The following is a 26,310-nucleotide window of genomic DNA, read 5'->3' on the forward strand; positions in this document are numbered from 1 at the left end:
CTGATTGGAGCTGAACTGAATTGAACTGAACTGAACTAAAATTAAGTAAATGTGAACATACCCTTTCATATAACTAGCCAATTGCAATTATTAACCATATTATATATATATTATTATTTTGAGATAAGCTTCTTCAAAACGTTCATATAGTTTGAGGAAAGCTTTAGGGCATAATATCAGGTATTTTGTTGTTGCCTTAACTAAACAACTATTTAGTGCCGTCCCTAATTAAACATTATATTAGTCGGTGGAAATTTGGCATGGTGATGGGCTAATCATGAATTAATAATTAATTGATTAGGATTATTAGGAAAATGTTTCTGGATTGTTCTTCCAATAGTTACTATTATGTGGATTAACATAATATATTAATAGTTGAAGTTATGTATTAGTAAGTGTGATATCTCATTGATACATATAATAAAGGGCAAAGGAAATATACTTGACCCGAAATTAATCACCATTCAAAGTTCATTTTCTGTAAAAGAATTTGATAATTGTCAAATCTTAGATTTGTTATTCTACTTACTTAGCTAGGGTGCATGATTAAGAGAAACAAGCATACAATAATGCAAATCCTAAATTACGGAAAAATAAAATTTTCAAAATTTTGCAAGGTAAGAAAACATTATTACAAGGGTACATATGTCTGTGGCTGAGTGGCTCTGTGCCCTCCGGAGTGATGTTAAAATATAATTTTTTTTTATTTTTTATTAGGGATTAATAATGGCTATATACAATCCAAAATTACAATGAAAATTCAAAAGTACGTTTTAAATTTTAATGGAGTCAATTGATCTCATCAAAACTTATGACGTAGCTTCGCCTATGATGTGGTACATATTAAAGCAATCACATTATAACAATTTTTTTTTACTAAACATTCAGTTATGTTAACAATCTAGCTTCCTGTATTATTTTTCTATATGTAACAATAATCAAAGATTGTTTTAATTATTAGTATAGAGAGAGCTACAAAGAGCAAATAATGTATATAAAGTACTAGATTTGATCTTTGACGTATCACTTTGAATAATTTAACCAATTAAACTAATTAACATCCATAATAACACTATATAATACGAAGTATGATACTAGGTGCTCGTATATGCACATATATATTTTAATTAGATGAATTTATAGCCAGAATTAATTTCTTTTTATGTGGCATCATCATGTGGATTTGAGCATTTTAGCCATACATAAATCATCTTTGGATTTTGTTAATTTAGGTTGATCTTGACGTCTTTGGAACCCTACCCTCCCAAACAATCGTCATTAATTCACTTGATTGTTTGTAAGTGCACTATCTCCATAATCCGACATATTGACAGAATATACTAATTAATGAAATTCTCTTAATACCCACACAAATAGAAATTCCAATTCCAATTCCAATTCAACATCAATATATATGACACATTCATACTCGTATATATTTTTGTCTATTAATGAATAGCTAGTAAGTATATATCACCAATGACGCCCTAAGTTGTTAAGTTACATAATTTATTGTAATTAAGAAAAAAAATTGATGCCGTGATTTGTTAAATGATGTGTGTGTAATGTCTTCAAGTTTCCAATATGTGTTGCTTTTGGTTCAAACGTTTTACGATATCAAATGGAAACAAATTCTTAAATTGTATGTTTCACTAAGTGGGAGTTCAAGTCTTTGTACACTTTCATTTATGCATAAGATTGTTTTGTGATGATGATGTTATTTGCAACGAGTCTTATTTAATACTCTAAATGGGGGAGGATTGTTGAATAATTTAGAGTATTTAAGACAAATTCCATGTTGTTTGATTAATTACTTAGGTTATGGTGTTGTAATTAATTAAACAAGGATTAGAGCATGAACTAGAGCATGAACAATTAGCTACGAAGCAACATTGAAGCTCTCTCGATCGAGCTATGGCAGCCCGATCGAGCGCGAGAGTGGAGATGAATTTCGCTGATTCACCGCCCGATCGGGCATTTTCAGGCCCGAGTGATGACCCAGAAATTGCAAGCACTCGCACCCGATTGAATGCTGACTGCCCGATCGAATTTTATTTTTATTTTAAAAAAAAAAACTATTTCGTATTCTCTTAAATTAAGATCAGACATTTTTACCTAGGACGTACTCTAGCAAGTGGCAGGAGATTAACTAAAATACTCCACCACCCTTACTTAAATATGCTCCAACGGAAATTGATTTTGGCACACCCGGCCCCTATATAAGAAACATAGGGGTGTGCCAAAATCAATTAAGAGTGTGCCAAAATCATTTCCTGCTCCAACTTATCTCTTGTTCTGAATAATCTTCTCATCTTACCAACAATACAATCAATAATGTTGTGATATGATTTGAGTACCTTAAATTTTAATTACGTGACAATTAATTAGGACAAAAAGCATACTCATATCTAGGGATGGCAACGGGTCGAACTCGGAGCGGATTATGCTAAATCCGACTCCGACTCGACAGGAAGTCGGAGGCTAAATCCGAATCCGACTCTGATTTCAATATCCGACCTTCGATTCTGATCTGACCCGACTTCGAATTTTTTTTTTCGTTATTCAATATACTTTGAGAAATTGGGTTATTTGGGTCTTTACTACCTACACCCAATGCCACTATGACCCCCACAAAAATCCACTATCTATTGGAGTCGGAGTTGGATAATCCTTCAGAGTCGGACATTTGTCGGAGTCACATTTTTTTCTCGGATTTTTTGTAGGATCCGACTCCGACCCTCTTCCGACTCGGAATTGAATTATTTTATCGGAGTCGAACTCGGATTATTTGTTTCTCGGACTCGGAGCGGATTTTTTTACCTCGAATCGGGGCGGAGTAGGGTGGAACCACGCGGATGGATTGCCATCCCTACTCATATCAAGCTACTCTAGATTCTAGAAAGATCCGAGTAAAAAACGATCACGGACAGTTGACACAAACCATACAGTACTTGTGACAGCTAGTTCCTTTTTCCAAGAAATCTCAAACAGAAAAATAAGGAATACTCGTATTCATCCTCACACAATCTACTCCATCAACTGGGCCCCACCAACCTGCCGGAAAAATGAACTTTTTTTAAAAAAAAAAAAAAAAAACCTTAACGAATTGGGCCCCACTAAGAAGTCTTACGTTACCAATACCAGTCCTATGGCGGGTCTTTTTAAACCTCCCATATTCACTTGAACCCTTCTCATTTCTCTTATCTCTAATTTTTTTCAAAGTTTTTTTCTACTCCTTTAACTCTACATACAGAGAGAAACTTCCCACGCCGGTGGTATTTTCCGGCGTCTTTCCTTTGATATTGTAAGTTTTAACCCTTATCTTCTGTACTGCGTATATAGAAGTGTGTATTATTTAAATCATGTCATATCGATGTATGTATATAAAAACTGGTAATATTTACATGTATATTTACATATTAAAGAAACATTATGAAATATAAATTCTTCTTCAAATGAACGATTAGTGCAATTTCTTTAAGTTTAGGCACTTATCTAATATTTTTTTGATTTTGTTTGAGTTACCAATTTACTAGTTCTTGTTAAAGCTAAGAAAAATAAAAGTTTTTGTTTTTATAACCTAAATAATTTATGTATATATGTTCATGGGAGACTTTTTTTTTGCAATGAAACAGTACACAACAAATTTTGTTAGCAATTCAACGTCTTAGCAATAATAATACTTTATCTATTTCAAATTGTTACAATTCATCAGTGTCTCTATTAAATAGAAAAGCATTTTAAAACCATATACTAATAATTTTTGTATGTATTAGTATGACCAAATATTATATGAAGTATTTTAGATAATATGAATATATATATGATACATCGTATTTGACTACTTTACTCATTTCACATATCACTATGATGATATGAGAAATAATCTTTCAAATAAAAATAATATCGATGCATAAACTAGCATTATCTGAATTGATAGCAACGGATGCAAAACAAAAGAAACATGTAGTATATATAATCTAATACGAAGTATATATGTATTTATATATAATCGAGGATAATTTATCATATCTAATTTATTTGGAATAATTAGGTAAATATTAAATCCAGGAAATTGGTAAAATGAGAAGACCATTACAAGGAGTTGTAGATGATGTCAAAGGAAGATTGGCATGTTACAAGCAAGGTTGGGTTGGTGGTATCAAATCTGGATTTGGGTAAACTTTTATCCCTCTAAGTCAATATTTAAAAGAATATTGATTTTTATATTTTGATTTTAATTAATGAAAGTGAAGTCTGTTTTTAAAAAAATTGATAAATTTATTTATGATGTTGGGAGTATAGGATATTGGCCCCAAGTACGTACATCTTCTTTGCTTCTGCTCTTCCTGTCATAGCCTTTGGGGAACAACTCAGCAGAGATACAGGTGCTCTTCCTCTTACACCGTTATTTGACTTTTGTTTTCCTAGGATTATCAAAAAAGAAAAGAAAAAAAAAATACGGAGTACATTTTTTAATAATTAATCGTAAGGTGTACAATATATTGACTTTTATACTCTCAAGTCTCAACGCACAACTTTAATACAGGTAATTATTAATATAAATAAAATCAAGGATTAACCCTACAATTAATTAACAAATAAATTAGTGATTTTTTTTTTTAATTTTTTTTTTACTATAGTAATACTTCCTCCGTTTTTATTTTATTGCACCATTAGGACTTTTACGCTATTCACTTAATCTTCTTTGACCATCATTTGTGAATTATCCATTAGGAAAAATAAAGTCATGTGGGATCTAGTTAGATTCGTCTCAAAATTAACTTTTCAAATATCAAATTTTTATAATTTTTACAAAAGTATAATTGAAGATATTAATAGTTAAAGTAATGCATTGGTAAGCGTGAAATTCCTCATGGTGCAATAAAAAAAGAACGGAGGAAGTATTATGTATTCATTTTTTTTTAATTAGAAAGATCTTGTTAACGAATGCGCTCGGGACGTTGAATAAGCATTTAAAATATTACTTCAAATGATATTAATTTGGGAAAGCATTACAAAATCACGCATTGATAGGTGTAATTAATGTTAATTTTAATTAATTTAATATTTTTACTTTTAGCTTAGTTTATCCAACGCCCACGGGGCGTTCGTTAGCTTTTGCCTAATTAGAAATAATAGCATAGAAGTAGAGGTGTCAAAAGCACACCCGACCTGATCCGAAACCGACCCGAAAAATATCCGATTCAGATTTGGACTCTTGTAGACATAATAATTTAGTATAACTCAACTTTAAAAATTTACCCGACTCGGCTATATCAGACCCGATCCGATTATCCGAACTGACACCCCTACCTAGAAGTAGTGTAGTGTAAAAAGACAAAATGGAGTACATATTTACATGTACGTGTTCTGAGATTTGAGAACAAAAAGGAAATTTTAGTATTAATTTGGGTAGATACATTGTACATCATTGTACACATGGGCCTAGGCTGGACCCCCTTATTTCATGTATTAGGTTAGCCCATGTACAAGCCCAACTTTGAAAAAGATAGACTCCAAAATTTCAATGAACATTAAATACTGAGTTTCAAATTTCCTATATAGTATTGCTTAGCTCTAGAGTCTGGACCTTCCAATGTACATATGTTACTTTTTAAAATGAATGTAAAAATCCACTATTTCATTACTAAATTTATGTAGTATGCCAAAAGTGATGTATATGTTTTCCTCTATATGTAGATGGAAGTTTGAGCACTGTTGAGACTCTAGCTTCAACAGCAATATGTGGGATCATACAATCATTTTTTGGTGGACAACCTCTATTGATTGTTGGGGTTGCAGAACCAACTGTGATTATGTACTCTTACCTCTACAACTTTGCCAAAGGGCGGTCCGATTTGGGACAAGAACTCTACCTAGCTTGGGCAGGATGGTATAATTTTCAAATTTCATAAATATATAACATTTCTTTAAAACATGATGATTTTGATATAAGGTTATCTACATGTACAATATTCTTACAAAAATTTGTTACCTTATTACTCAGGGTTTGTGTATGGACCGCCCTCATGTTAATTCTTCTTTCGATATTCAATGTTGCCTCAATCATCAACCGGTTTACAAGGATTGCTGGGGAGCTATTTGGCATGTTGATTACAGTCCTCTTCATCCAAGAAGCAATCAAGGTAGTTTTAATATCAAGTACTTTACTAGATAAACTTTGTTTTATTTCATAAACTCAGTATTGATCTTATGATTTTATATTATGTAGGGTGCTGTAAGTGAGTTTGGAGTCCCCAAGGCCGAGGATCCAAGTGAAGAAAAATTCCAGTTCCAATGGCGGTATGTAAATGGATTATTGGGCCTCATTTTTACCTTTGGTGTTCTTTCTACGGCCTTAAAGAGTCGTAGAGCAAGATCATGGCGGTATTCTACAGGGCGAATCAGAAGCTTCACTGCAGATTATGGAGTTCCTTTGATGGTTGTGGTTTGGACTTTCTTATCATATAGCATTCCCAAAGGAGTTCCAGAGGGTGTACCGCGAAGGCTCTATAGTCCTCTGCCTTGGCAATCTGAATCCTTGTACCATTGGACTGTGATCAAGGTAAGCATTCATTCTGCAACATCAAGTTTATATGACAGTAAAGTTGAGAAACTGTAAAAATTAACTTTGCTGTAAAATTTTGAACATTTTGTGATGTATGAAATGGTGTTTAAAATGCAGGATATGACAAAGGTGCCTGTAACATACATTTTTGCTGCTATAGTCCCGGCTTTGATGGTAGCAGGACTGTATTTTTTCGATCATACTGTTGCTTCACAATTGGCCCAACAGAAGGAGTTCAATCTTAGAAAACCTTCAGCTTACCACTATGATATCTTGGTTCTTGGAGTTATGGTATGATCAATTATTTTCCTTTTCATTTTATCATATACTACTATTTCATCAAAACTTGTTAAAGTGGTTGATTATCTGAAACTACAATAATGCGAATTGTAGACATTGATTTGTGGACTTCTTGGACTTCCACCTGCAAATGGTGTTCTTCCACAATCTCCGATGCATACTAAGAGCCTTGCTAGTCTTAAAAAGCAGGTATGTGTTCAAAATTTAATTAAGATCGTAGTCTTGTTACTTGCTAGTACTGCTGTCATAATTTTAGCTTAACTCGCGTATTTTGTAATCAAATTACAGTTAATAGGGAAGAAGATGGTTGAATCTGCCAAGGAAAGCATTAGGAAGAATGCTAGCAGCAATGAGATTTATGGCCAAATGCAAAATGTTTTCATCGAAATGGATCAAAGTCCTGATGTAAGCTCTCAATAAGATGCTTTTAAATAACAGTAATTCTCGAGTAGTATTAACAATGAATATGACCATAAAAGTTTGTTATTTTAGCCCTATGTAGTTGCCAAGGAGCTTGAAGAACTAAAACAGGCGGTAATAAAAGGTGACAGCAGCCCTGAATCAAAGGACAACAAGCCTTTTAGACTCGATCACATTGATGCATATTTGCCTGTTAGAGTCAATGAACAAAGAGTGAGCAACTTGTTACAGTCAGTCCTTGTAGCAGGCGCTTTGTTTGCTATGCCCGTGATCAAGTTGATACCCACCTCTGTTCTTTGGGGATACTTCGCGTACATGGCCATTGATAGTCTCCCTGGAAGCCAATTTTGGGAAAGAATCCTCCTCCTTTTCGTAACCCCATCAAGGCGTTACAAGTAAGGCTCACATAAACTAAAATCTTACTCTAAAATGTTGGCTGCTACATTTCGAGTTACTAATATGCACTTACTTAGATGCTTAATGTCACTAAACCTTTGTCATCGAATTATGTTGATATAAGTCCTTTTGATGCAGGGTTCTGGAAGATGCTCATGCCTCTTATGTAGAATCAGTGCCCTTCAAATACATTGCTGCTTTCACAATATTCCAGTTTATATACTTGGCAATTTGCTTCGGAATCACCTGGATTCCAATCGCTGGGATTCTATTTCCTTTACCTTTCTTCCTTCTCATAAGCATACGCCAATACATGCTCCCTAAGCTGTTTCACCCAGCTTATCTGCAAGAACTAGATGCTGCTGAGTACGAGGAGATTGCTGGTGCACCAAGGCGCGCTCATAGTTTGTCTTTCAGAGTAAGTAATTTGACAGCTTAATATTGCAACACTCCTTATATTTCTTCTATCTTAAAATCATACTTCGTATAAGGGTAATAAGAGTATAAGACTGTGATCGTATTTACTGGTTTACAGAGGGATGCTCTGGACGATGAACTGGTAGGAGATGATGGTGAGATATTTGATGAACTGACAACCAGCAGAGGGGAGTTTAAACTCAGAACCTTGAGCTTTGAAAATCCTCAGGTTAATTTTTTTTTATAAAAAAGATCATTAGTTTTTCTATAGTTGATAGTAGCACATAGATTAAATTAACATCAAATTAAAACTTGTTCACTACCTTAACTTAGCTATACTTGTGCATTTTCAGGTTCGCCCACACGAAGTTGTTCATCCAGAGTGAAGCAAATAAGAATGTTTACACTCAGTAGATCGAAAAAAATATCATTTGATCATAAAAGTTTCGGTATAATTTGAACTCTTTAAGTTTGTATGATATTACCTACCAATGATTTCTTAGTCGAAAAATTAAGATTGAGGTTATAACCTTTAAGAATAGGTTAAGGTACAAAGTTGATTTCCCTTCACTACACGAGTATTTATGTACACTTTGTTAGGAGGGGCTTATCATATACTAGTTCATCATGCATAAACTTATTGTATTGCTTTCATAAATTGTTCGTCGTTGTATTAAACTTATCAATGACATCATGGCCAAATGGTTAAGATTGAGGTTATATATAATACAAGTACATGTTTAAGGTTTTAAGATTGAATTCTTTCCATTCTATGTGTATTTTTTTATTGGATTTGGTGCTTTGTATGACCAAATAAAATGAAATTTCAAGACATGTTTTATTTTGTATCTAGCATGCTCATTTTCTTATGGGCTTATGGCATTCTAAGTTGTGGGCCTATGAGGCACTCAAGAGGCTTTTTTTTTTTCAAAGAATGGTTGCATTAGGATGACGGCTCAAAATTTTAAATAATCATTTTTCTCGTGTGTTTTTGCGCACTTATGTAGATTATGTTTATGTTTGAGTCTCCAAAGATAAAAGTGAGAAAATGTTTAGCAATCAATCTATAATATGAGTTTAAGTTTTAAATTAGTTACTATCTCCGTTTTATATTATTTATTTATTTATAACAATTAGACATTTTTTCTCTTTAATTTATATCAAATTGTGCAAATAATATGAAAGAAAGGAAATACGTGGATTGAGCCATGAGAAACGGTTCATGTATCATTTACATGACCATACTTGTCAATTGTCAACCCTAGCCCCGTCAATCAAGTATTGACAAAATTAAAATTTCGGTAGTGATACATAAAACAAACAAAAGAAGACCATGTGCATTCCATCCCTTTTCCTTAGCTGTTGAGTCTACTTGCTTGTCAATTACATGGGCTCAAAATTGCTCAATCCATTCAAACTTCTACTTGATATTGAGTTTGACAATGACACAACAATTGTGAGTTGTGCATAACTTGGCTAGCTTTGTGAATAATATGTTAAATTGCTAACTATGACTGATTTCATTCATATAAATGTTAGTTGATACATCAACAGAGCATATATATAGTTTACTAAAATTGATTGTAATTAATAAAAAAAAAAAGATTTCCAAAAAAAAAAAAAAAATCAAATTGATACATAAAGCCAATTTAAATCAAAGCAAAAATAATAAATGAAATAAAAACATAAATTATACTGTACCTATTAACAACGCTTGTTTTTGTTTTACATTGCTAAATTAATACGCAGTACAAATTCTAATATAGAAATTTTTTAATTATTTAATTGTATCCTTAAGCACTACCCATATCATTGAGACATTGACTCATTGTCCATAAAAGTATTACCGAAAATTTTGGACAGAATTTTTAAACAATTATCTGACCTTTGGGAAGCACTCCATATCATGCATAAATGCATAGTTGCAAAAAGATAATTGATGTACATACAGATACAGTAAATGAGAAGTTCGGCATCCTTGCCTAATCTTAGCCTCTTAGGTATAGACGTATAGTATCATTATGGCTTGAGCTCTCCTCACACCTAATCTTAGGTATACATTTAAGATAAATAATAAACATATCATATAACTAATATATAAAGCTAAACTTTTAGCCAGGTCACGAGACAGCGACACTTGACGTTCTAACTTTTCGCCAAGTGTCGCGCCACATTGGATAGATTTAAATAGACCTCATAAAATAAAAAAAAAGTTAATTTAGAATTCTATTTGGATAGAATTTTAGGATAATATTAGTTTTATTTTCGATAAAATACCAATATTTTAAATGTACAAATTCAATTATAATTCTATTAACAAAATTATTAGATTATAATTCTCAAAAATTATCAAATAAATTATTTTTTATATCATAATATTTTTTTGAACAAAGAAAGAGTTAAAAGCATAAAACATAGATTAATAATATACAGGGCCGTAGCATTGATTTTGGGGGCCCTGTTCTAAATCGAAAAAGGGGCCCTTAATGATGTAAAAATTATATTATGAAACGAAGTACTTTTTATCTATAATTTAGATAATGCACAATTTTCCTATATATACATTACAAAATGAAAATGCTTTTGTATAACAATGATATATTCAATTATGCAAAATTAATTCAAATATTTTATTCATGTTAATATATCAACTAAATATAACATCATAATTATAATAATAATGTCACATATACAATTATAGGTCCGTAGAAAACTAGAAACAACCAATTACGATTCTAATCTTTAACATACAAATTGCAAAATTAAAAATTAAAAATAAAAAATTCATCCAACTATAAATAATAGTAATGATTAAGATACTGCATAATTGCGTTCATATAATTTATACATGCCTATAGAAAAATTAGAAGCCAGGAGTCTAGGACCGTATAAAAAAAAAATCAATTAAAATTGCTTCAATTGATATTATCAAACCAAAAACATTAAAAAAAATTGAAATAAAATAAACATCAAAATTTTACCTTTAACCAATAGACAAAGTAGGAATCAATGAAATCAGTCATTCAAAAAACTATCAAAACAATACCCCCAAGTGAAGTTTCAATTGGTTTTTGTTTTTGTTTGATTCTCTATCAATTGAGAATTAGATGAAATAATCATGGAAAATCAAATATAATTAATTGTTCATTGCCAATGTGATAGAAGAAAAAACGTTTGAATTTGACTGAGTATATGTAATTTTCCATTAAAAATCCTTGAATGGAGAAATTATTTTCCATGGAATTGAATTGATTTAATTAAGATACTACGATACTAATTTAAATTGATGAAGGAATTTGGAAAGTTGTAGAAATTAATATGAAGCTTGAATAAAGCAAAAAGACTTGCGTGGACCTGGTCCACAATAATATTATTGTGGACCCGAGGTCTATACACACGCAACTGACATTATATTGAACATAGTGACCATTATTTTTAACATAGTAACCTTATTTATAACATAGTAATCTTTATTAAAACTACTACAACGTTTAATAATATTGTGAACTTGAAATACGACGCTATTACCCTAATTTTAACATAGTGACCTTTATTATTCATATTGATCAATATATAAAATATTTCATTACAAAAATAACCACTTAGGCCTATACATTACCAAAATGATTTTTATTTCAACATAATGAACTTTTTTTTAATTATAGTGACCCTTTTTTTTTATTAATAAAACAACCATACTTTCTCTAATGTTAGTGGTCCACAATAAATTAGTGTGAACCAGGTCCATTTAAGAATTTGTATGAATAAAGGGAGGAAAATGTTTTTGATGAAAATAATTGCGTGTTTTGCTACATTAAAACTTGACGGCGTTATAAACAAGAAGACTAACAAATACTCCGTATACAATCAATAGTTAAAAATAAAAATAAAAATAAAAGGATTAAAAAAATGGGCCCTTTTAAAATTAGAGGCCGTGTGCAAGAGGGCACCTTGCACACCCTCTTCTACGGCCCTGATAATACATACTAATCGGTTAAAATAATATACTTCACAATCTAGCAAATCTTATAAAGATTAAGAATTTATTCTAAAATTTTCAATAAACAACCCGGGCATCGCACGGGGCACTAAACTAGTACTTAAATAATTTCAATATACGAGGTATGTTATCAGGCTCTATTATCTACTCTTGTTGAGTTTGAGAGCTTTTATGTATTTGTATAAAACTGTACTCCAAATATATTATTGATCATGTTTTTTTGAGCTTCTTGGCAGAGCAAAGTAGAGTTGAACAAATTTCAGTAGAGCAGAGCAGGACTTTCACACACTGCAGAGCAGAGCAGATTTTAGCAAAGCAAAGCAGAATAGAGCACAGCGGAGCAGAATAACTCTAAAGAACAAGGCCTAAATGTACTAATATGTGTTTTTGATAGATCTATCTCGATGTGCATGATGTTGAACATTAATATTTCTTAATATAATTTAATTATACAAGCTCACATGTCATGCCAATGCGTCTTGTGCCGCTTGAGTTAAGTAAAAGACATGTTTTGTTGGCTTGTGCTAATCTTAAATAAATAGTAGAGCTCATGTAAAATTGGCTCATATGTTGTTTTCGTTCTACGTTTAGGGCTCGTAATAGTTTGTATATGTTTGCTAATTTGTCAAAAATGAAACAAGTTAACCTGCCATGCTCCAATTCGATTCTCATGCCAAATTTTAAAAATGATATTATATATAGCTATTGACCAACTGATGTGTCTCTTGTCTTTTATCGATATCATAACGAATCAAGCCATTATTGTATCGTATTTGATCCATCTGCTCATCCGTCTAGCTCATACCCTATAATAAGAGTAGTTTGTACATCTACAAAAAGAAAATAAGGCAAACATAAAAAAACAACTATGAAGTAGTCTGTACATGTACAAAAAGGAAGTGAGGCAAACATTAAAAACAAAATAAGCAGTCAACAAAAGAATTAATTATGAAAAAGAAAATAAACAGCCAAAATTGACTAAGAATAGTAGATTAATAGAGTGATTAGTGAGTTTACATCAAAAAATAGAGTGATTAGCGAGTACAAAGAGAGTGGTAGTGACAGCTAATTAGGTCGTAAAACGCGCACAAGTTTTTGTACACAAACATGAAACCACACCAACAAACCCAACACCACACTCCAAGAATTTGATCAGAAAATGGGCCCCACTTCCAGTTCATGTCATAAAAACATTTGCAGTACAACTCTAAGCGCGGGTCTTTTTAAACCTCCCATGTAACATTATCACTCCCTTCATTTCTCTCTCTTATCTTTCTCTCTCTACATTCCTCACTTTCTAGTCAGAGAAACTTTCCGACTCCGGCAACATTTTCCGGCGAATTCGTCTTACGTTGTATGTTCACTTTCACTTGCTTTCCAATGTACTTTATTTCACTAATATGTGAATGTGATTTATTTAAATATGACATTTTTTTTTAGGAAGAAACGGTGTATCTCAAAGTTCATTGGATCCTTTTTCTTAAAAAGCTTTAATTATTTAAAGTCACTTTTGCCTTTTTCTTTCTGTTCATTTCACCAACATAAAAATATGATTATTATTTAAATTATTTTTCATAGCATAAAAATATGATTTTTATTTTGTAATATTCACTCTTCCAATTTTTTTTTGTTTAAAAACATATATTTAATGTATTTATTTACGATTGCGTGACTAAATTAGGTGTCAATTGGTGCATTGTCTTTCTTGTAAGAAAGTATAGATTAGTCAGCAAAGTACAACCTTTAGATCTTGTAATTTATCAACAAATATCTTGATGAAATTTGCAATTCTTGCTGAAATTAACAGCAATGATGCATAATATTTAGCTTAATTCATAATTTTACCCTTTACACAATTTGTTAATTACAATGAACTGCCTAAGCTAAAGTGCCTCATTTTGCTGTTAATAATTTTGTTGAATATTTTTAGTAATTTAAATCGTCTTTTTTTAATTATTTTGATGAAGGTAGATTACAATGTTAGAAGCAAGATTAGGACTTGGGAAAATGAGGCCACCATTACAGGGGATTGCAAATGATCTTAATGGAAGATTGGCATGTTATAAGCAAGATTGGATTGCTGGTATTCGATCCGGATTCGGGTATTATTCCAATTTTCCATATCCATATTTGAATTCAATTTAATTGTAACTCAAATTTTGATCATTTCATTTTAATTATGTATTTCTTGTCTTAATTTTGGAGTATAGGATACTAGCCCCAACTACATTCATCTTCTTTGCTTCTGCTCTTCCTGTTATAGCTTTTGGGGAGCAACTCAGCAGAGACACAGGTGTTTACTCGATTACTCGATGTTACTCTGACTCTTCATTTTACCTAAGTACTTGTGTTTGATACTCGACACTTAAAAAGAATGAAAAAAAAGCATTTCACCTAAGTACCTGTGTTTGATACTCGACACTTAAAAAGAATGAAAAAAAAGAAGAAGAATTCATAGGTTAATTTGGATGTTTATTTATTTTTTTGACTATATGTAGATGGAAGCTTGAGCACAGTTGAGACTTTAGCATCAACAGCAATATGTGGGATCATTCAATCTATAATTGGTGGGCAGCCTCTATTGATAGTTGGGGTTGCAGAACCGACCGTGATTATGTACTCTTATCTATACAAATTCGCCCAAGGGCGGCCCGATTTGGGCAAACAACTTTATCTGGCTTGGGCAGGATGGTATAATTTTAGTTCTGAATGAACCTTTATAGGATGATGATTTTGATATAAGGTTGAGTAATCCTAGAATTTGTTTTCATTTTTGATTTCATAGGGTTTGTGTATGGACTGCCCTCATATTGATTCTTCTTTCGATATTCAATGTTGCTGCGATCATCAATCGGTTCACCAGGGTTGCTGGGGAGCTCTTTGGGATGTTGATTACTGTTCTTTTTATCCAAGAGGCAATCAAGGTGCTTAGTTTAATTACATATCCTATTATTTGATCAGGCAAACTTAGGAGCTTATATAAATGTGCTACATTGTTCACATGAGTTTGATTTAGTGTTCTTATGATGCTGTTTATGTAGGGAGCTGTGAGTGAGTTTGGAATCCCTAAAGCTGAGGATCCTAGTGAAGTGAAATTCCAGTTCCAGTGGCGTTATGTAAATGGGTTGCTAGGCGTCTTGTTTACCTTTGGTCTTATTTCAACGGCCTTAAAGAGCCGCAGGGCAAGATCATGGTGGTATGGTACAGGCCGTATGAGGAACCTCATTGCAGATTACGGGGTTCCTTTCATGGTTGTGGTTTGGACTGCCATATCTTTTAGCGTCCCTAAAGGTGTTCCAGAGGGAGTCCCTCGTAGGCTCTATAGTCCTCTTCCTTGGCAATCTGAATCCTTGTACCATTGGACTGTTGTCAAGGTAATTAATCTTGATTCAATATCACAATTTACGTTTTGCTGCTCTTGTACCATTGAAATAGTTCATTTTAGTTGGATTTTAACTAGTGAAATTGTGTTCATAATACAGGATATGGCTAAGGTGCCTGTTGTATACGTCTTTGCTGCAATAATTCCTGCTGTGATGGTGGCGGGGCTCTATTTCTTTGACCATAGTGTTGCTTCTCAACTGGCACAACAAAAGGAATTCAATCTAAGAAAGCCTTCTGCTTACCACTATGACATCTTGGTGCTTGGTTTTATGGTAAGATAAATCTGTAATAGCCTGTTTTTTTCAACCTTATATCTCAATAAAGTCGATTAGAGTGACTGATACTCATCCCTTATAATTTGGTTGCTCCATTGTAGACATTGCTTTGTGGACTGATTGGACTCCCTCCATCAAACGGTGTCCTTCCACAATCTCCAATGCATACCAAGAGCCTTGCTACTCTCAAGAAGCATGTAAGTGTGTTCCTGTGGAAATGAATTTGTTGATTAGTTCATTCGCTGACCTTAAATAATATACACTGTTTACAGTTGATTGGGAAGAAGATGGTAGAGTCTGCAAAACAAAATATAAAGAATAATGCTAGCAGTACTGAAATATATGGCCAGATGCAAGATATTTTCATTGAAATGGATCAAAGTGCTGATGTAAGTTTTCAAGATAGATACTTGAGATAATTTATCTTCAAAGTATTGGATAATGTTGGATGATAGTTTTTTTTTTTATTTTTTCAGCCTCGTCAAGTTGCCAAAGAGCTTAGTGAGCTGAAACAGGCAGTCATGAAGGGAGACAAAAAAGAAGGAAAGGACAACAGTACAGCCAGTACTTTTAGACTCGATCACATCGATGCTTATTTGCCAGTTAGAGTCAATGAGCAGAGAGTTAGTAACCTCTTACAGTCGGTCCTTGTAGCAGGAGCTGTATTTGCTATGCCCGTGATCAAGTTGATACCTACCTCGGTTCTTTGGGGATACTTTGCATATATGGCCATTGACAGTCTTCCAGGAAGCCAATTCTGGGAAAGAATCCTCCTCCTTTTCATCACACCATCCAGACGATACAAGTAAGTCTTAATTGATATTCTAAACCTGAAATACATTCAAGTGGTCTAATACAATTGATGGTTTTAAACTTCCTAGATAAAAAGCGGCACTTGGAAAGTGAAATCCGAAAACTGGAAACAATACTGAATAAGTATTTATGACAACTTGAACCCTGATATCAAAATCTGATCTTGTTATGCAGGATTTTGGATGAAGCTCATGCTTCATATGTGGAATCAGTGCCCTTCAAAAGCATTGCTGCATTCACACTATTTCAGATTGTGTACTTGATGATCTGCTTTGGGATTACTTGGATACCGATTGCTGGGATTCTTTTCCCCTTACCATTCTTCTTTCTTATAAGCATACGACAACATATTCTCCCAAAGATGTTTCATCCAATTCATCTGCAAGAATTGGATGCTGCTGAGTACGAAGAGATTGTTGCTACACCAAGGCGTAATCTTAGCTTGTCTTTCAAGGTATTTTAAGTTCTCTACCCATCTCCTCTTTCTCAGTCTTATTAATTACATGTATGAGAGAAACAACGTGACATCAATAATGACTGATTTACAGAGAGAAACTCCTGAAGATGAACCCGTGGGAGATGATGGTGAGATACTTGACGAACTGACAACCAGCAGAGGGGAGTTCAAGATCAGAACTGTGAGCTTTAAAAATCCGCAGGTGAGAATTAAGTTTGCTTCCTTCTGCTGTCTACTTCCTGAAAACATTAATATATTTTTGAAAGAAGACCAGGTTGATTTTACTATATAAACTCCAACCATAACCTTCCTTTCGGAAGAATAGAACAAATGTAGACAGAGGGGAAAAATAAATAAGCATCAGGAACATGAAATCCTCGCCATAGTCCCACCACTGCACAAATGCATTACCCCGGCCTATCTTAGCTGAAAAAAATTCCCCAATGCCCTTGGTATTGTGCATTTCATTGGTTTGCTAAGCTACTTAGCTTGAGACATGTATTCTACTCTAGTTGATGACACATTCTATTTGGGGTATGATTGCCTCTTTTCTTAGCTTGGATTGATTAGTGAGAACTATTTCTTATACACGTGTCTTACGTGCTTTTTTTAGGTGCATCCTTAGGAGAGAGCTCAGCTCGCCCACAATGAAGTACTAATAGTATAGTAAGAGCAAGGCAGCAAGCAGGGAAGGTTGACAGTGATGATCCGAAGATATACCTTTTTGGAAGAAAAGGGGGGACTGACTTTGCATCAGGAAGCTGAAAACTTAGAAGAAACTGAAAAGTATACAAAACATTTCATTCTTTGTAGGAATTAGTAAAAATCTGTGCTAGGCTTAGGATGGCGATATCATGTATTTTGTGATTAACATGCTTTCCAAATTCTATAGGAGTAGCCAATGACATCTTAGCGAATTCGTTAATATTGAGGTTGTAGGTACATTAGATCCTAATTTTGGATCTCCCTTCATTAGTTCATTTTTCATGTATTACTGTATTATATGATCAATTTCCTTACAAAAATCTTAAGCTTTCTCTATTTTTCCCGGTAAACTTGCATGTTCTGAATGTGTTTCTAGTAGTAAAACCCCTCCCAAAATTTTTTTGAATGTGTTTTGCAATGAAGAACTGGCTGAATGTCCAATGTGATTTTCTTTTTCTGAAGTGGGTATGGATTGCCCAGGCTAAGCTGTTAAGGCTTCTAGATACGGAGTAATTGATAATAGTACTCTCTTCCGTCTCATTTACTTGCTTTATTAGATCCAAAAGTTTTGTCACAAAATATATTTTAATGAGGCAAGCAAGATGAGATTCAGTAACTAATACTTTGTATGATTTTGGGCCATTGTTCCCTATCCACATGAAAGCTTGTAATGGGCTGGGCTTGCAAATATTGCAATAACTGGCAACGCTTGTTTCATGGGCCTCAATTTTGCTAAGATCTGATACTTGGACCTGATGTCTAAATTCTCTGACCCAACACCACATAGTGGGCCGTATCATTGGCCTGCAAATATGACATATGGCTAGACCTGTCAATTTCTGACCCAACCCAATAACCCGATTCGACCTGACCTAATTCCAAACCCATTTTACTGAGAGAGAACCCGAATCAACCCAAATGACTAGAAATAGACGTGATTTGATCCCTTTATCATTATTTGTAATGATCTAAGCTATCCAAACCACTCGAACCCAACAACCCAAACAACCCAAAATTTGACCCAAACTCGACCTATTGACCCGAATCGACAGGTCTACATGAAGCTAATGTGGGATAGTAAAGTGAGATTTACTTACAACAGTACATATCATCCTATTGTGAGGAAACCTTGGTTCAAGACCATGCAATAATTACTCTTATACATTGCCTGCACATACATAGCTCAATCAACACACCATTTTCTAATTGAATACGAATTTACTTTGAAATATCAATTACTCTAATTGTAAGCTGTAAGTAATTACAGATACATTATACGTTTATTTTTTGTCCAAATTCAATCTAACGTCGTATGAGTCATACCAACAAGAACAACATATGAATTGAAAATAGTCCTTACTTTCCCACCTTTTATGATCTTATTAATTACTGTACTTCGTATAAAACATGAATATGTATGAATGTCTGAAACAAGGGAACAATTAACAATGCAAATCTTAATGCTGACAAGTTACAATTCGAAAAGAAACACTTTCAAGGAAATAACTCAAACAAATATTACGGAGTAGTAGACAATTTGCTAAGTCTCTTTTTCCTTTCACATATGAAAACTAGGGTGAATTTGGAAATCATATATGCATACAACACATCCTACTTTTTGAGTTGCAATCCACTATATATATTTCAATAGTATGCATGATCATTATTTATGTCACAATTCAAGTCACAAAAGTTTGATTCAATTGTGTACTACTACTAGTATATTCCTCAATATATAACATCAATTATCAGGAACAAAGTATGATCCCAATGTATAACAACAATTATGGTAGAAGAACGATCATCTTAGGTAAATAGTCACATAGGTTCAACGTGCATAAGTTTTATTTTACCAATTAACATCATACAATAATGTTATCTTTTATTATCACATCTTCCTTGAAAAATCCACCAATAATCATTCTTATGTACGACTGTACTAGTATTAGGGCATGTTCTCATTGACTGAACTCAGCTGAATTGAACTGAACTGAAATGAATATTTTATAAGAGAAGGAAATTAGGAGTTGAACTGAACTGAACTGAATTTCAACGTATGAGAACATACCCTTATTTACCTCGAATAACAACTTATGTTGCTATTTTACAACTTATTTATGCTAGTTAAGAGTTTAGATTAAGGGCCTGTTCTCATACGTTTATTTTCAGTTCAGTTCAGCTCAGCTCAGTTCAATTCAATTCAGCTCCTAATTTCCTTCTCTTATAAAATATTCATTTCAGTTCAATTCAGTTGATTTCAGTCTATTAGACAGTCCCTTAGTTTATTCAATACAACTCGTTACAATGTCATCACATGAATTATACGAAGTAGATATGCAAGAAATTCTTTTGCTTTTCAATTGACTTAATTGGTTATTTTAAAATTACTAGTCAAGTAATTATGATATAATCTCACAGTCCTTCCCATGTAAAGAAACATAAAGATTGAAAAATTAAAATAAAAAATAAAATTCTAAGTATCAATTAGTTCAAATGAGATACTATACTTTGGAAAGTGGACAAGTTGAGGTCAATTGGTCTATCTTGAGGGCCTGTTATGATTTACTGAAAATAACTGAACTGATTGAAGCTAAATTGAATAGAGCAGAAATGAATTGTTTACGAGAGAATGAAGTTAGGAACTGAACTGAAATGGTTGGAGCTAAAATAAACTGAATTGAGCTGAAATTAAGCTGAAAAAAACAAACCCTGACCTTAATCGAAGTTGGATATAATTACTTTTCCTTTTTTTTGGTCAGTTGGTAGTCTCCATACGTCAGTCGAATTCCAATTTTATTGCTCACCAGCATTGAATTAAACTGGTACGTTACATGTTTTCTTACAATAAATTCAGACTTAAACATTTATGATTCACCATCACCGCAACCAAAAGAAAAGTAAAACTCTTTCTCCAAAAAAAAAAAAAAAAAAAAAAAAAAAAGAGAGGAAAAGTAAAACTAAAATATATGAAAAAAAAAATAAACAAGTGGAAATTAATGCATATTGATAGGTTTTTTTTGTTTTTTTTTAAGGAATATTGATAGATTATCTAATATTAAATATTTTTAGCATACAAGTACTGAGCTGAATTGGACTGGACTAGACTGAACTGATTAGAGCAGAACTAAACAGAGTTGAAATGAATTGTTTATGAGAGAAGGAAATTAGGAAATGAACTGATTGGAGCTGAATTGAATTGAACTGAATTAAGCTGAGCTTAAGCTGAAGAGAACATACCCCTAGTACTCCACAGTATTTCTATTACGATATCAATAATATCGTAAGGATATAGCGTTATTGTTTATTTTGTGAAAACAAAAATTTGTTATTCGAGTATGAGAGCATTATGAACAAACATTCAATTTTTTTTTAGAAGATGAACAAACATTTCATATGTATGTTGTATATTGTATGTATTAAATTAATTAGTGATACCGATTAATGAAATCAACTAGTCTATAACGTAAAGAAGCAAGCAATAATACAATAAATAGGCGTATTACATACGCTTGTTATAAATGGTAAACATGGTGTTTTATTTAAGTTCGTGTTCTTTAACACAAATTATTCGCATAAACTATAGCAATCATGTTGGGAAATCAGATAAGAGCAAGTGAGCAACCATTTTTACCAGCTAGCTAACTGAATGTCCCAAAAAATGTGATCGTCAATTAAATGGTATAATTGTTATAATCATATTCGGAATTATTCACTCATACAAGCAATATTATGATGACTGTGACCAGTAATAGCTGTATACTTAAACAAACAAGCAAACTCTATTAGTATATGAAAGTGCTTAGGGTGCCTAGCCCCCATTTTAGTAATGCTTTATGTTCGTATGCACATGACCTTATGTTGATTCTTGTATGTGTTGTATCATAACATTTTCAAACTTTAAGGGACCGTTCACTTCAGTTTATGGACTATTCCTTCAGCTTAATTTCAGTTTCAGTTCAGTTCAGCTCCAATCAGTTTAGTTCAGCTCCTAATTTCCTTCTCTCATAAAATATTCATTTTAGCTTTGTTCAATTCAGTTCAGCTTCAATCAGTTTAGTTCAATAAATGTGAGCAGACCCTTAATTTCAGTTCAGTTCAGCTTCAATAAGTTCAGTTCAGTTCAGCTTCTAATTTCCTTTTCTCATAAATATTTAGTTCATTTCAGCTCCAATAAATTTAGTTCAGTTCAGCTCAGTTCAATAAATATAAACAGACCCTAAATGATATCATTCCTTTATTCAGGATATTTTTACATTAGGACACCATCAACTTCAAATAATGGTACCCCTTACATTGTATGCACTTCCTCTTTTTAGATTAGTTAAAATATTTTATATTTTTTTTTCTATCACATATATTTGTAAATGCCGCATAAGTTTAATTATAAATATCTCTAATTATCATTTATCGAAAATTTTAAAAGTTGATATATTTTGAAAACACAAAAGGTGTCTAATAAGAAATCACGTCATCACTATTTGTTTGTCTATCCAAACATCACAAAAACTAGTGAAAAGGATGAAAGAAAAGAGAAGTTGCTAAGATGAATAACAATGCATGCATATACATGGAATAATGAATCTTCTGACAATTCTTCGATTGAGATAGAATTTTTACATAGAAAATTCCATGAAATTATTAAAATTAGCTAAAGCGACCCTTTTATTTATTTATATTTTTTTTATAAAAAAAAAAAAGGAAAGATACACTGCACGAGTGCTAATAATCTTCTTCATAACCAATGATAATTCCATAAAAAAAAAAAAAAAAAAAAAAAAAAAAAGAAAAAAAAAGTGTGCTCACACATTTATAAACGTTGAGAATTTTATTTTACCGTCAACAACTTTTAGGTTGGTTATGCATATGATTTTCATTTCTCCAACTACTATAATTCTCTTCTCTTTTAACAAAATGCATGAATATGGAAAATTCCACTCAAGAAGTATTTACTACCAATTTCATGAATATGAAAATGACCATTTTCATTTCTGCACCATATAGTGTAGTATAGGCTGCTGATTTCAACACATTTAAACGTTTGGTAGATGCTAGAGTTGTAGCATTACATTCACAATCATGAGGTAGACGTGAAATTAAGTAGAATAATTCAAAACGATTACCCTCCTAAACAAATTCGTAGTACTTCCTCCGTTTCTTATTTCTTGCAACATTTGTCATTTTGGGGTGGTTTACATTTCTTGCAACAAACTCATATTTTTCCTTATTTGGAAACTTTTTGCTGTCAAAATTACCAATATACCCTTACTAAAAAATTGTTAACACATAATGCTACACATAATTACAACCCATTATAATCCTAATCTAGATTACTTATCAATGAAATCACACCCAAAAATCAGACCCAAAAATCAAACCCATAATCTTTCTCTCTCCTCCTCCATCTCTCATTTCATCTTCTTCATGCATCTCTCATCTCTCATAATAATCAAATCACTAGTTTGGTGGATTTTCTTCAACTCTGATTGTTAGTGGCTTTGGTGGGTCATCAGTGGTGTCGGGATTGGTGGTTCATCGGGTTTGGTGGTTCACCATTCTTATGGATTTGGTGGTTTGTCGGGATTTGGTGGTTTTTTTCTTTTTGGTGGGTCGTCGGTGGTTTGTGCTAGGTGGGTTCGGTGGGTTCGTTGGTGGGTTTGCTGGTTTTGTTGGTGTCGGTGGTTTCGTTGGGTGGGTTTGTTGGTCGTAGTTGTGGTGGTATCGGTGGTTTCGGTGGTTTCGCAAGGATAGATGAAGGGTTTTGGTGGTTTCGTAGGTTTGGGGCGTGCATTTGGGTGGTTTAGGTGGTACTAGATCTAGTGGTTTAGTTGGTGTTGGTGGTGTCGGTGGGTCTAGATTTGGTGGTGTCGTTAGTTTTGCAGGGGTGGAGGGGTGGTTTTTGTGGTTTCGTGGGTTTGGTGGCACGGGTCTGGGTGGTAGACCGGTGGTTTGGGTGATGGTTGTGGGTGGCGTGCGTTCATCGGTGGTGGTGCTTGACTTTGGTTGCTTAATTGCTTTTTTAGTTGGATAAATTATTCACCCTCTCTCCTCCTTAATTACATCATTTACATGCCCTTATATTTTATTAAGTATGCTTAAAAAGTTTTGACTTGGGAACCGCGCTACCCTCCTTTGTTGCAAGAAATAAGAAACGGAGGGAGTATATAATTTTAATTGACTAAAGAAAAATCAAATGATGTAGTACAAATTAGTATAGGCTCTAAAAGAAATTAGTTTTGATCTTGCAATTTTCATAATTCGTCACTCTGCCCATCTTTATTGTTACAAATGCTTTTAACTTGAATTTTGGGGAATTAGGGCCTGTTCAGTCCTGTTCAGTGAGCTGAATAGAACTGAATTTATTGGAGTTGAACCGAACTAAACTAAACTGATTAGAACTGAACTAAACTGAAAATAATCTGAAGAGAAAAAACCCTTAGAAGTGTAGAAAATAATAATTGCGACTTGCGAGGTCTAATTTTATAGGAGTAGAAAAAGTAGTAAGAAAAAATTATACAAAAGGGATAATGCATACAAATGGCCAACAAAAGTAAAGGGTAGTCTAATTACTTTTTTAAAAGACCCTAGAAATAATTAATTTGTACGGATTTTAGTATAAGTAGGGTGATTGAAGGGATACTTTCCATGACATTCCACTGGAGAGCAAAATGAAGGTATGAAGTTTGCGGTTTGGTTACAATTTTCCAATAAAATAGATAACATTGTAGAGTTTTTAAAGGTTTATTATGAGATTTTTTGGGCGTGTTTGGCGCTAGCTTTTGAGTAAATTTTAGGTAACTTTTAGTGGGTTGACCAAGTCAAGTCGTCAAACCACTACTTAACAAAAAATGTGAGTGTTTGATAAAGTAGTGGTTAAGTAGTTTTTAGTGGTGGAGGTAGCTTTTATGAAAAGTTAGAATTATTAGCTTTTGAAGTTAAAGGTAGATTTTGAGGTAGCTGTTGAAAATTTAATATATAGTTTTAAAAATAAAAATAAAATATTGATTCTTATATGTAACAGCTAGTCATCCATTACTTTATTGAACATTCATAACTAAAGGAAAATTTGCAAATTACAGCCATTTAAAGTTTGTTTTTTGCAACTTTTCAAAAAAAAAAAAAATTTGTTTTTTGCAAATTGCAGCCATTTAATTTTTTTTTTTTGCAAATTGCAGCCCAAAAGTTCATATAAATTGTAAATTATTACAGCTCGATTCAACTTTTTCATCGGTTTACAAGTTGAAAAATCTTCGATTAAGGTTTTATGGGCCATTTTAATTCTTAAGGGACCGAATTGAGCTTGGAATTAGCAAAAAAATAACGCAAGTATCTCGTTTTGCGTAACAAAAATGTATCGATTTGTGGAAAACTGTAAATATGAGACACTTATGTTATTTTTTTGCTAATTCCAAGCTCAATTCGGGTCCCTAAGGACTTAAAAGACCCCTAAAACCTTAACCGAAGATTTTTCAACATGTAAACCGATGAAAAAATTGAATCGGGCTGCAATTTACAATTTATACGGACTTTTGGGCTGCAATTTGCAAAAAAATTTTTAAATGACTGCAATTTGCAAAATACGAACTTTAAATGGCTGCAATTCGCAAATTTTCTCATACCTAAATTATCTATTTTCACAGCTAACGGCTTGTTGATAGCTAACAACTATATACACAACTAACAACTACCTACACAACTATATTTTACCAAAGACACCCTTAGTACCCTAACATTTAACAAGGTATAGGACTATCACTTTTATGTACTTGTAAATAATGGACTTGATAACAAGAAACATTGTGATAAACTGATAACTGTAAAACTAAGTGAACGATCGATCTAACAAGACCGAGCCATCGTCAAAATGTAGTATAACTACCACTTTCATGTACTTGTAAATAATGGACTCGATAACAAGAAACATTGTGATAACTATAAAACTAAGTGAACGATCGATCTAACAAGACCGAGCCATCGTCAAAATGAAATAATTGAATATGTATAAAAAGTTTAACCAATAGAATAGCCTAAATATAAACCAACAACTATCTCCATTCCTATCTATTGGGATACAAATTGGCGAAAACCCCCCCCCCCCCCTATCACCTTGATAAACATAATTGGTTTATCGAGTGGTAAAGCGATAAATGAAAAAAAAATACTCACTTGAATAAATATTTTTGTAATTATATCAATAATATTTTTGTAATTATATCAACAATTTTTTTTTTAAAAAACTATACTGTAATTCGTAAGGTATCATTTTTTTTTTTTTGAAACAGATACAGTATCATTTCTTATTGCACATTTAAAAATCCCATTCATCTTTCCATCTACTTTTACACAAAAACCATACAATAAATCCATAATTAGTCAAAAAAATACTCCAAATGACAGCTATTACTCACAAGTCATAACAAAATCACAGTAAGAATCTTCAAATCAAATTTTAATGAAAAAACATAAATTCCATTTCCAAGTACAATAACAATAAAAATAAAAATCTCCTATGAAATGAGAAATGGGCCCCACTTTGATACATAACACTAGCAGCGCGGGTCTTTTTAAACCTCCC

The 26,310-nt window shown here is 32.8% G+C and overlaps 2 protein-coding genes across 4 annotated transcripts; both read left to right on the plus strand.

Annotated features, from left to right (window-relative positions):
- Positions 1-3,152: 3,152 nt before the first annotated feature.
- On the plus strand, positions 3,153-8,856 carry LOC145589742 (boron transporter 4-like). 2 transcript variants are annotated; one of them, XM_081646422.1, is made up of 13 exons: positions 3,153-3,304; positions 4,055-4,178; positions 4,306-4,388; positions 5,704-5,896; positions 6,011-6,149; positions 6,236-6,568; positions 6,689-6,862; positions 6,965-7,060; positions 7,160-7,276; positions 7,364-7,686; positions 7,826-8,105; positions 8,223-8,333; positions 8,458-8,856. In XM_081646422.1, exons 2-13 carry the CDS (start codon positions 4,084-4,086, stop codon positions 8,488-8,490), a joined length of 1,977 nt encoding a protein of 658 aa, XP_081502548.1. In that variant the 5' UTR covers positions 3,153-3,304; positions 4,055-4,083; the 3' UTR covers positions 8,491-8,856. The 2 variants fall into 2 exon arrangements, with proteins under 2 accessions (XP_081502548.1, XP_081502549.1); XM_081646423.1 differs by having other exon boundaries at positions 3,162-3,304; positions 4,072-4,178.
- A 4,433-nt stretch (positions 8,857-13,289) lies between these two features.
- On the plus strand, positions 13,290-18,035 carry LOC145589743 (boron transporter 4-like). Of its 2 annotated transcripts, none has more exons than XM_081646424.1 (13): positions 13,290-13,458; positions 14,072-14,206; positions 14,315-14,397; positions 14,603-14,795; positions 14,890-15,028; positions 15,146-15,478; positions 15,587-15,760; positions 15,865-15,960; positions 16,036-16,152; positions 16,240-16,568; positions 16,751-17,030; positions 17,125-17,235; positions 17,647-18,035. In XM_081646424.1, the coding sequence occupies exons 2-13, from the start codon at positions 14,082-14,084 to the stop codon at positions 17,656-17,658; spliced, it is 1,992 nt and encodes a 663-aa protein (XP_081502550.1). In that variant the 5' UTR covers positions 13,290-13,458; positions 14,072-14,081; the 3' UTR covers positions 17,659-18,035. The 2 variants fall into 2 exon arrangements, with proteins under 2 accessions (XP_081502550.1, XP_081502551.1); XM_081646425.1 differs by having other exon boundaries at positions 13,291-13,458; positions 14,076-14,206.
- Positions 18,036-26,310: the final 8,275 nt, after the last annotated feature.

This window comes from Chenopodium album, chromosome 17 (genome assembly GCF_948465745.1).
Source record: "Chenopodium album chromosome 17, dcCheAlbu1.1, whole genome shotgun sequence".
Lineage (NCBI taxonomy): Eukaryota > Viridiplantae > Streptophyta > Magnoliopsida > Caryophyllales > Amaranthaceae > Chenopodium > Chenopodium album.

Excerpts from the sequence above, each read along its gene's own strand:
- LOC145589742 (XM_081646422.1), top strand. The coding sequence starts at position 4,084 with ATGAGAAGACCATTACAAGGAGTTGTAGATGATGTCAAAGGAAGATTG. Across the intron at positions 7,277-7,363 it reads AAATGGATCAAAGTCCTGAT|CCCTATGTAGTTGCCAAGGA; the intron begins GTAAGCTCTCAA and ends TTGTTATTTTAG. Across the intron at positions 7,687-7,825 it reads ACCCCATCAAGGCGTTACAA|GGTTCTGGAAGATGCTCATG; the intron begins GTAAGGCTCACA and ends CTTTTGATGCAG.
- LOC145589743 (XM_081646424.1), top strand. The coding sequence starts at position 14,082 with ATGTTAGAAGCAAGATTAGGACTTGGGAAAATGAGGCCACCATTACAG. Across the intron at positions 15,479-15,586 it reads ACCATTGGACTGTTGTCAAG|GATATGGCTAAGGTGCCTGT; the intron begins GTAATTAATCTT and ends TTCATAATACAG. Across the intron at positions 17,031-17,124 it reads ATCTTAGCTTGTCTTTCAAG|AGAGAAACTCCTGAAGATGA; the intron begins GTATTTTAAGTT and ends ACTGATTTACAG.